Here is an 11,776-nt window from a genome sequence, read left to right as displayed (position 1 = left end):
AGAATCATATTGGTATGTGGAGTTTTTTATTTGGATGGTTATTTTCCTCCTCTAAATTAACAAATCAACACCTTAGGTTGTTATTTTTAAATCCTCATTTAACACTTTAATAAATGTACGGACCAATTTGAGCCTAGCTTAATTATTTATGGTATAAAATGGAAGGTGTTTGAAACCCCAAACCACATTTTCTTTTTTTGGGCTTCTCAAATTCATTCTTAGTTTTCTATTGTATACACACAAAACTAGGTACAAAGCCTAGCATATACTATGGATTTTTATTTCCAATTACAACATATAAATATCAAATCTACACACCATAAAAGAGCAATTGTTCCATAAGCTTCTCGAGGGTGACAAGTGATTGGTTTCTACCATAATTATATGCCAAAGGGACAGCTCTTGCAACGTTGAGAGAAGCTTGAGTGAACCTTGTTGAAAATGTGTTAGATAAGAGATATTCTCTATTGAGAGTCTTCCATGCATGAGAAATTCTCTCCATAATATGATGTTCTGTGGCCTCATAAGAGATACTTGGGTGCTCATTCATGTAGTATTTTAGATATGATCCATCATGCCCCTCTTGATTCTCATCCTGTGGACAATATATGAATGCATGTTGGTGTGTATGCATTGATGGTTTAATTAGATACTTCTAAAAGAGATGTATTAGTGGCATTTCTCAACTTCATTTATTACTTAGAACCCAAAACTAAAATTTAGGTTAAATTACAAAATTGTTCCCTATAGTTTAGACTTCTTTATAGTTTTTAAAGTTTCAATTTAGTTCTTATATTGATTTAAACTTTGGGTTCCTACAATTTTAAAATTATTTTATTTTTGTTCTTATAGTTTGGTTATACTTCACAAATCATCTTTAAATTTTCTTTTATTAACTAATAAAGTCACCTAAGTATATTTTCTATACCCTTTATATAGAGTAAAATAGTGCAACCAAATAGAACATCTACATAATTAACACATAAAAAAAAAGTGTGATATATGGTCATAACAGCAAAGGTTACTTGTAATGTTCTGGTTGAATATTTGAAGAGATAAATCCGACATATAAAAGCAATAAAAAAAGACATGGTTCCTACTTCAAAATAGGTAGGAAGGTAAGGGCTTCGTCTAATTAGTAACACTTTAAACTTAGATGTGTTAACACTAGTTAAATTCTTTTTTTTTTGTACTCTATAGTTTGCCAGTGAAGAAAAGGATGCGAATGGTACACGTGCTCTTGTAATTGGGATTAGAGAGAGAATTTTGATTTTAAAATCTTTTCACATATAAATCTCTTTTTTGGTGGGTCGTGATATTTCTCCACTTTTGGAGATTTTCACTTAAATTTTTATGTTTTCCTAGTTTTGTTGTTCTCTTTTAGGTTCTCAATCAATTTCTACCTGTTCTTGCGGTAGAAGTGGAGGTGTTTTTCCAACAAATTGGTCTCAAAGCTTTAAGAGTATGGAACAAATATGTTAAGCTTTATGAGTTTGATATAGTTTGATGTAGAGAAATTTGATGGAAGAATTAACTTTAGTTCATAGCAAGTGCAAGTTAAGAATGTTTTGATACAATCTGAGTTATACAAACATTTGAACGAAAGATCGAGCAACGACATTTTTGAAGAGTTAAGTGGTGATGATGGTCTAGTGATGTCCAGTAGTGATTTCAGTAGAGGTTCTAAAAAGTCCAGTGATAAAGATTAGGAGGAAATCGATTTTATAGCTGCCAATTAAATCATACTAAATTTGGATAAAATTTTCTTGTGAATATGCATGGAGTGAAGATAGTGGAGAAGTTAAAGACACTTAACTCATCTTCTACCTTCCCCTTTTTATGAACACATATATATAGCAAAACTTAACGTAGGGGAATTAGAGTTTAGATGTATGAACATGCTCTAGTAAATAGACGAAATAGTTCTTGTAGAAGAAAGGTTACTAGGAATGTGGACAATCGCACATGAAAAATGATTGTCCTAATAGAACATGTTCGTTAGAGGTCTTTGGATCAGATCCTAACGTTGTCTCTCTTTTTAAGGAAGATGACTAGTAGTTCTTTGAAGAAAGATAATATTCATCCTCGTGGTATGCCTACTTTACCATGATAACTAGAAGCTGTGATATTAGTGGTCCACAAGTTCGCACATAACCATTGACTTGGCAGTTATGCTATGTGTGTAGTATAAATTATGTCAATGGCTAAAAAACTTTTGAGTGAGTCACATAAATGGAAAAAGCTTCATCAAAAGTGTCAATAGGGTTTATCGACATGTGACAAGAAAATATCTTGAAACATGGTATTCTAAGTGTCTACTCTTATGGTGGAGTATGTTATAGTTCTCTAAGTTTAGAATTATGATTGTCAGTGAAGACAATAGATATAAGTAATAGCTGTGGATTCTCGTAATATCTTGCCAGAGTGAAATTTGTTGGCCAAACATTTGACGTGATAAATATGCAATCTAAAAGAAATAAGAAAGTCGAGAGTTCCCACTAAAAAAGAAATAGAAATAGGTTCCTATATCCGAAAGGGGTACGAGGTAAATGGTTCCAACTAGATAGGAAAAGGACCTTACAGTAGCAAACTTAAAACAATATAGGAGACTTTCAATAACATTGGCTATAACAACATGCCTAAAATGCTAGGAAATGTATTTTATTGCATTATGCTATATTATAAAAAACGTAATACGTAATATTTGATATCTTTTCTATACTGGTATAAAAAATGCTATAGACGACTTTATGTATCGTTTTTTACTAATACTATGAAAAGTTTTCATGATATTGAATTAATGCCATTGAAGATTGACTTTTTTATAGCGTCTTTAAAACATTAAGAAAACTCTATAAGAAGTGAAGGACTTTCAGTAACATGGGCTAAAACAGTATGCAGAAAAACACTATAGAAAGACTTTTATAGCATTTCTAACACTAGAAAATGTTTGTATAGTATTAAGTTTACATTATCCAAAAGTTGACATTTTACAATGTTTTTTATAGCATAAAAAAAATGTTGTGGAAAGTTGGACACTTTCAATAACATGTGCTACAACAACATTTTGAAAATGCTACTGAAGTCTACGATAACAATTTTTAACAATGTTGTATGTGATATTTGTTGTAGTGGGCTTTGGTTTCAAATTTTCTCAGCTAAAACAGTTTAAGCTTAGGTGTGATATCTCTAGTTTTCTTATTACCTAGTTTGAGAGTGGAAAAAGGGCGTGAGTTAACGTTTGGTGTAAAAGCTCTAAGAGAGTGTTATTATAATTGGGATCAGAGCAAATTTTGTGTGATTATAAAAAAAATTATATCACACAATAGATTTCTTTCCGGACCGTTGGATTTTCATCAGAGTTAGAGTTTTCTACGTATATTATTGTGTTTCCTAGTGTGTTGTTTACTTTTAGTTTTTCAATTTATTTTATGCTTGTTTTCTACAATAGAAGTGAGGGACTTTTTTCCAACACAGTTTGATGTAATAACAAAGACTAAATTGAAAAATTTGAAATACGTAGAGAGACTATATTGAAACCGAACACAGATTATGGACACTCGATTGAGACTTTTAAGACCATAGTAACCAAATTATAATTATGTTTCGATCTATAAGAACTAAATTTATAATTTAACCCTATATCGTGGAAATATCAGAATTCATGATGTCTGAAGTTTTGTTAGTATACTTGACCTTTGCACTGCCCATGTCATCCCAAAGTCGTAGAATCATGGCACTAGATGAAATAATGTCTAAATCATCATCCAACATCTCCACAGTTTGCTTGCTTATCTTATGCTCTAATAGAAAGAAAACGTGTATTAAAATAACGTGGATGCCAGTGCTAACAATGCCATTCCTCAAATATTCTTCTGCTCTTGGTGAATGCTCAGATCTCATCCATTCAGCTTCCACTAAAAAAGCCTTGCATAATTTAGCCCACTGCACACATGGTTAAACTCATTTAGCCACTTATTATAAAGGATTTGATTGAAGTAAATTTAGGCCCTATTTCATTTATAATCCAAATTTTATTTTATATTTTCAGATTTATTGAGTCCAACAAATGTATATTCGATCGACAACCTAAATTCTATTTTTGAAATATGTTTTCGGATTCTATGATCCAAACCGTACAAATACTAAAAACTACATTTTTATGTTTTCTTTGTATCTAGAATTTGAATTTTAAAATCTGAAATACAAAATTATATTAAATAATGATAAAAACATTTATAAATAAAGTATGTCATGTTATAAATCCGATTCAATTTTTTTAAACAATTAAAGAGTTAAAAAAATGTATTTATGTAATGTATTATAAATTAAAATAGGTTAAATTTCAAGTTTGGTCCTTATGATTTGGATAAAGTTAAAAGTTAGTCCATATGATTTTAAAATTTAAAATTTAGTTAATGTGATTTGATAGTCCATATGATTTGTTAAATCTTCTGAAATAGCCTTCTACCATAGGGACTATTTACTATGAAGCTTTTATCAAACTATAGGGATAAATTCTACTTAACCATAAGACGTAAATTTTAACTTATTCCAAACTGGGATCAAATTTCAATTTTTTCTATAAATTATATAATATTACAAACAATAATTATACAATTTTTTAACATAAAATATGTTCATAAATAGATTAACAATAATTTATTGTCAACTAATATTTAATAGGTAATTACAACTAGTTTACAAAGTTAGAATTCAATTTCTAAACTCTACTACTAAACACATATCTAAAAACATGAACAACTCTATTTTTATTCAATCCCTTGTTTTTAACTTTATGTGTTTAGATTCTCTACCAAATAAACCCTTATATTTTTATATTATATAAGGATTTTAAGAGTGTTTGTGTTTATTTAGTATTGTACTTTTTATAAATAGAGAAAACATAGCTTTTGGTTTTTGAGTTTAGTTGTAATTTTGGTTTTTAGTTTTCAAAATTTTACTGTTTTTGTTTATTAGTTTTGAATTTGATCTCGATTTAGTTTTTATTTTTTAAAAAACAACAATTTAATCGAGTTTTATTTTAAATTGATCTTTAAGTTTCATGATTTACACTTTTAACCGTGATGGATTACTAAATACTCACTTTCAGTGTTTGACGTTAATGTTTATTAATTGATTAAAAATAAAGCTAAAATATAGAAAATACCCCTAAATTTTCAAAAGTTTCCATAATTATATCCTTAATTAAACATTAAAAAAAGTATTAAAAAAATACCATTACTATTAATTTAGATAGAAACCATTAGTACTTTGTTTCATAAAATACCTTTGAAGTTTGTTTCAATAATATCCTTGAACTATAAAAATATATAAAAATATCTTTATCATTAGTATATGAAAACAAACACCATTAATGCCTCGTTTTAAAAATATCCTTGAACCTTTTCAAAATCTGCATTATTATTCTTATCCTTTAAAAATAAAGTTTGAAAATGCTCCTACCGTTACTATAGTGATCAATTTATTTCAAGTTATCTTGAGTTGAAAAGGACCAAATTTTAAACAAATTATACAGATATCCTCATTTGTTTTTTCATGTAGATACTTCCACTTTTCTCCCATTTGTCATACCAATTTCCCCATCAATCAAATATAATCCATAACTTTAAGTTAAAACATAAATCCCAAAAAATCTTAGAAATCCTAATATCAAAATCTTCCCTTAAAACTCATCAAAATGATAAATAGACAAATAAAAATAAAGGATGTATTAAGTTATCAACACATACTCATAAACTACTAATATACAATGTTGTTAAAACATTTAAATCCTAAGATCTCTCGGTGATTTTCTTATTCTTTTTCTTATTGTTGTAGTCTATATATAACTTAACTGAAAGGGGCACTGTTTTTTTTTTTAAGATTAACAAATGTCAACCATTTACTAAGAAGGGGAATAAGAGGGTATTGAAGAAGAGATGAGGAGAAAAAGAGGGAGAAAATAGAGAAATATTAAGTCATAAATTGAAGTAGGAGAGAATGAAAATGGACGGATGTGATCAAATCTAGATAAATGGTGAGAGCAATTTTCAACTTTTTCTTAAGGTAAGGGTCCATTTTTTAAATTTTAAAAATATTTTTGCAACAAGGTATATCATCATTTTTGTTTATACATTAACAATATGGGTATTTCTTAATTTGTTTTTTTTTTAGTTTAAATGTATTTTTAAAACGGTCAAAAGTCCAGGTGTATTTTTTAAACATAAAGCCCTAACGACTTCCATCCAAAACTAATAGTAAACATATTTTTTTAAAACTTTTTTTTTTTGAAAGTTTAAGGGTACTTTTGAAACTTTTGAAAGTTCAGGATATTTTTGACATAAAGTACAAAGTTTAAGGACATTTTTTATAATGTGGCCTAAAAATAATTATGAAGGAAAATTTAAAATGAATTAAACATAATATTATAATTCTTTCAAATTGATTAATAGACATTAACATTCAATACTTAAAGTAAGCATTTCAGATCAAATTGAAACAAAACTCAAAGGTAAAATTATCTTATTTTAAAACTAGAGATTAAATTGCGAAATCAAACTCAAAAAAGACTAAAAGTGCAATATTTTGAAACCTATGAACCTAATGAAAAGTAGAACAAAAACCTAGAGACTGAAAAAAAATATTTCCCTTAAACCGTAACTAAAATGTATATTCTCACATTTTTAATATTCAAAATGCTTCGATTACCCAACATGAGTGTAGTTCAACTAACATAATGCTGGTACTATTAACCTCGAGGTCAGAGGTTCGATTCCTCAACCCCACACTTTAATTACAATACTCTTAAAGAAAAAAAAAAAAAAAACTAGCTTCCACTAGTAGAAAGAGCAAGAGAAGATCTTGACACTTAGGTATCCAAAGAAGAATAAAACATTGCAAATGTGCTTAATTATGAGATATTTGCCTTGTTTAAGTTCCATTAATTCAATGCGCATTGATTGTATTATTCAAAGGTTACGTCAAATTAATAATCTTAGTAATTAGGTCAACACGAAAATAAATCAACACATTTCTCTAAGAGGTTAATACTAGTTCAAAGATCTTCCCCACCACAAGTAATTTACTACCATAATAAGTTTTTTAAAACTATCTTTTTTTAGTTTTCGAAAATTGGATTGGTTTTTGAAAACATGGGTAAAAAGTAGATAACAAAGCAACAAATTTAGAGGTGGTAAAAGGTATCTTTAGACTTAATTTTCAAAAAACTAAAAATAAAAACCAAAAGGTTACCAAACGGGGTCTTAATTTTTATTTTGATTTTTGAAAATTAAGTTATAAACGTATCTTCCACCTCTTAGTTTCTTTGTTCTTTTATCTGTTTTCTACCAATGTTTTTAAATTCAACTCTTTTATTTATAAAGATGAATGTTATGATAAGAAACTAAAAAGAATTAGACTTTAATTTTCAAATTTTAAAAATAAAAAATCAAATAGTTACCGTATCAGACCTAAACGAACAAAAGTTGATAGACAAAAACTTATAATCTCTAACCTCAATTCATCAAAAAATTAAAAATATGTACCGCTTTACTTAAGAGACCAATGGGATTCCAACCATGCTTCTTATAGATCTTGTTACTTATTTCATTGGTAACTTCAAATAGTGATTGGAAACAAATTGCCATGCAATTAGGCAATCCTTTAGCAGCACCCAAGTCCCATCTACAATGAATGAACAAGCTTGATTTCAACATATACAACATATATTAATTGAAAATAGTCGGTTAAATTACATGTTTAAGTCTCTGAATTTCGAGGTTTGTGTCTATTCGTTCCTTAAACTTCTATTTAATAAAATTCATGTTCTTGCAATTTTTTTCCAATAGGTACTTGAACTTTCAAATTTATGTATTCTTATAATAGGTCTTCGAGAAATTCAAGATCTTAAAAACGGATTGATCTATTAGATATATATTTATATTTTGAAACCCTCTTTCAATTTTGTATCTAGTAGATCCATGAAATTTTAAAAATATGAAGCCTCGGTGAATGAATTTGTAATTTTGAAGGTTCAAGGATCAAATAAACACATATTAAACTTTAAAAATGCAGGGATTAAGCTTGTAATTTAACCGAAAAACGTAAGCAATGTAGTCTTCCAAACCTAGAGACAGCTTCAGTGAAGAAGGTGAGATCATTAAAGCTTCCAAATACATCAAAAAGGTCATCAATGAGATAAACAAAAGAGATGGATTTTGCAAGTTGGAGTCTTTGTTGGGAATAGCATGAATCTGTGAGACAAACTAGTGAGCACAAGTACCATTTAGTTGGTTGATCTCTTGCAAACTTCAACTCTTTGGCTAAATTTGTTTGTTTCCACCATCTAAACAAACACCAACATTAGGAAACAAGAGCATCAAAGAATGAAAAAACAAGGAGGTTTTTTGTTTTTTGTTTTTGGAAAACCAAAATCATATACGTTTGTCCATCGTTGTTCCGTTTATGTTTTTTTAAATTAAAAAAAGGCATCCGTTCGATAAATATTTTGTATTTTATTTTATGTTTTTTAAAAATTAAGCCAATAAATTAAATATTATTTATGCTAGAGGAAAAAATAGATACCCGATGAAATATCCCCTAGACGGGGTGAGAATGCCGCAAAAAGGAATGGCCTAGGAAGAAAAATATTGGCCCAAGAAAACTAGGATTCAATTGAGCCTAAGGCTGATCAGGCTCGATCCATCGGTTGCCTTTGGCTTGGCATACCCTAGGTTGAGATGAGCCTTGGGACAACCAAGGCCCAAGAGCAAACAGGTTGAGGACTGACCATCCTTAGCCTCACGAGGCATAGGTGGTTCAACGATTCATAAACGTGCGTTGATATGGATTTAAGCTTGACTAGTTAGCTAATTTGTTGGGAATCACCTGAGAAAGTCTAGGTTCGGTAAAAATGGAAAGAGTAAATTTTTATGGAGGCAAGCTAACCTTAACTACACAACAAAAGGTATTCCTCAACCTAACTAACAAATCGTTAAAGTGTGTGTGCTTGACACCATGTTAGTCTATAGTTCCATTGTTTTGGAGGTATTCATCTTCCAAAATCTTCATTGAGGTTGAACAACCTTTGTACAAGTGTTTTTTCCTAGTTGTTATCTACTCTTTAAAAGCGATACAAAAACATGAGTGAAATTTGAAAACTAAAATAATTATGTCTCAACAACACAACTTGTTTATGTTCTCTAGATTTACTTAAAATTTCAAATGCATTATTAAAAAAAAAAGATGAAAACATATCAAAATATATAATTTTTTTTTTAAAAAAGCATAACTTTGGGAAAAGGATAACTAAAAATGAAGTCGTTATCAAATCGCAATAAACATGTTTGAAAACTATTCATTCTCCTCGAAAAAATAAAAACAAATAAAAATATTATATCAACACTTCACCATATACCAAGAAGGGAAAAAAAAAAAAACAAAGAGAGAGAAGTTGAGAAGGTGAAAATAGGTAAGAAAAAAGAAATATTACTAAGGGCAAGAAAGCATAAAGGAATAATAATGTTACTTTAAAAATTGAAGAATTTCATCTTGGTGAAGCTTTTGAGTTGCATTGAAATCCATTCTTGCAACATCTTGCAAAACATATATCCATTTGTTTGTCCATTGTGTATCTCCAAAGTAGGCACCCACCATAAATTTAGCTACACTTTTATGGTGAGGATGGGCTAAAGTGTTGTGCACAAAATTAGCCAAATGATGATCAAGATGAGTCTGAAGCCAAATATTGAGGCCATGCCTACTAAAATTTTCTGCTTCTACAAGTACATTATCATCTCCATGCATGCATACTTGTGAAGCTTCATATAAGCTTGACAGTCCCTTTATGTCTTTTCTTAGCTCTTCATTGAAGTTTCCCTTATTGTCCAAGAAAACTTTGAACACATCTGTTTTCTTTCAAAGAGATATGAAAGAATCAAATAGTATGTTTGGAATTGCTTTAGCCATATCAAAAATAATATAATCTAATTAGAAATTATTGTGTTGAAAAGTAATTAGCAATGAGAGGAGTAACCTTCCTATCTTATAAAGATTGTGAGATCCCTTGATTTTGTTTCAATTTAAAAAACTCAACATGCCCCTCAAAATGGTGTTTCGGGTTTTTATAAACTCTCATTCCATATTAGATTATATAGAATTGCATCTCCTAATCAATTGACTATATTAGAAACATAGTTCATTTATCTTGTAAAAATTGTGAGGTTCCTTGACTTTTACAATGCGAAAAACTCAACATACTCAAATTGTATTAGGGGAGTAATACAACTCTTAGGACATATAATGTGGATTAATTTTCTAAATAAAGTGTTTAAAAGAAAATTTTAACAATTAAAAAGTTAATTAAAACAAGATGAACTTGATTGTTAATACACCACATGAGATTTTATGAAAATACATATTTTTTTAGAAAAAAAATAAATAATCAATTTTGACTCTAAACTTACTTGTCAAAAGTTGAGATAATATCCAAAAAGCATTAAAGTCTAATGTTTTGTATTTGGTCTTTGAACTTTCCTTTTAATGTATCAAATACGTATCTAAACTTTCAATTTTATGTTTAATAGATGTCTAAACGTTAAATTTTGGATCTGATACGCCTTCGAAAAATTCAAATTTTCATTTAGTTAGCCTATTAGATATAAATTTTTTAAATTTGTACAACTTCAGCTTGTTAGATTTGTGAATTTCAAAAAATGTCAAAATTATTTAGAAGACGAAATTTATAACTTGAAAATTCAGGGACTAGATAGATACAAACCTCAAAGTTCAGGGAGTAATTATGTAATTTAATCGGTATAACATACGAACCTGTAGACATATGATAACCTTGTTGTCTCAAGAGTCGAAAAAGTAGTGAGGCCTTATGAAGATTATTATGGGGATCCAATATTTGTGCATTAGACAACACATATAGCCTTCGAAGAAAAATTTCAATCTCCTCATGGAAATGATAATCAATTCCAAGGCGTTGGGTAGCATCAATAAGATCCAAATATTCCAAGGATTCTCCAATTTGGTTATCTCTCAATACTTGCCTTAAAATATTCACTACTTTAGTTTTAGCAACTTCAACCCCAAATCCATCCTACACATAATGAAGTTAATCATTAGATAATTAGGCTCAATTACATAAGAGAAAAAGAGAGATATAAAAAATTGAAGTTAAGAATGATACAACAAAGTATGAGTGCTTCAAAGAAGAAGTAGAAAAATCCAATGCATGAATGCTCCATTTCTTATGGTTGTTTAAGAGCAATGTGTTGTTGTGAAAAACTCTTGGAATCTTTGTTTGAGACATTAATATTGGTTTTGGACAATGAGGATATATGAGTTGAGCCATTGACATGGTATGAAGAAAGAAGAGAAAAAGTTGGGAATTGATACTTTGTGGAGACAAGTGGATCATATCTTGTTGTCCTTTTTATAGAAAATAACTTGTGACATTTAATAGTAGTTGGATATAGATATTTGTTTTGAATATCTCTCTTTTCTATGATTTTTTTGTGGAAAAAAATTGTTAGTGCATAATGCCCGAGTTTAGAAGGGATAGATGAATAAACCAAGATCACATTTGAATGAGAGCAATCGTGAAGATATGGAAGTATGGTTAAGAAAGCTTAAATGAACCGATAGCTACTTACCTATGCCAATATACACATTCATTTTTGGTGACTCAATTATTAAAAAAAATGTTGTAGAAAGCATGCGAGTGAAGACAAAACATCCTAAAAGGACATGTGCTGGTTTGTAGGAT

At 29.2% G+C, this 11,776-nt stretch overlaps 1 protein-coding gene across 1 annotated transcript; it reads right to left on the bottom strand.

Moving 5' to 3' along the window:
* Positions 1-310: 310 nt before the first annotated feature.
* On the bottom strand, positions 311-11,385 carry LOC120080989 ((3S,6E)-nerolidol synthase 1-like). The gene is made up of 7 exons (XM_039035672.2): positions 11,198-11,385; positions 10,831-11,107; positions 9,530-9,908; positions 8,129-8,347; positions 7,548-7,686; positions 3,697-3,945; positions 311-595 (listed from the first exon to the last, which is right to left on the bottom strand). The coding sequence occupies exons 1-7, from the start codon at positions 11,366-11,368 to the stop codon at positions 311-313; spliced, it is 1,719 nt and encodes a 572-aa protein (XP_038891600.2). The 5' UTR covers positions 11,369-11,385.
* Positions 11,386-11,776: the final 391 nt, after the last annotated feature.

Source organism: Benincasa hispida, chromosome 7 (assembly GCF_027475165.1).
Source record: "Benincasa hispida cultivar pf3 chromosome 7, pf3_genome.v1.1, whole genome shotgun sequence".
NCBI classification, from domain to species: Eukaryota; Viridiplantae; Streptophyta; class Magnoliopsida; order Cucurbitales; family Cucurbitaceae; genus Benincasa; species Benincasa hispida.
The sequence above is the reverse complement of the archived record's forward strand: the minus strand, read 5'-3'. Positions and strand labels throughout refer to the sequence as shown.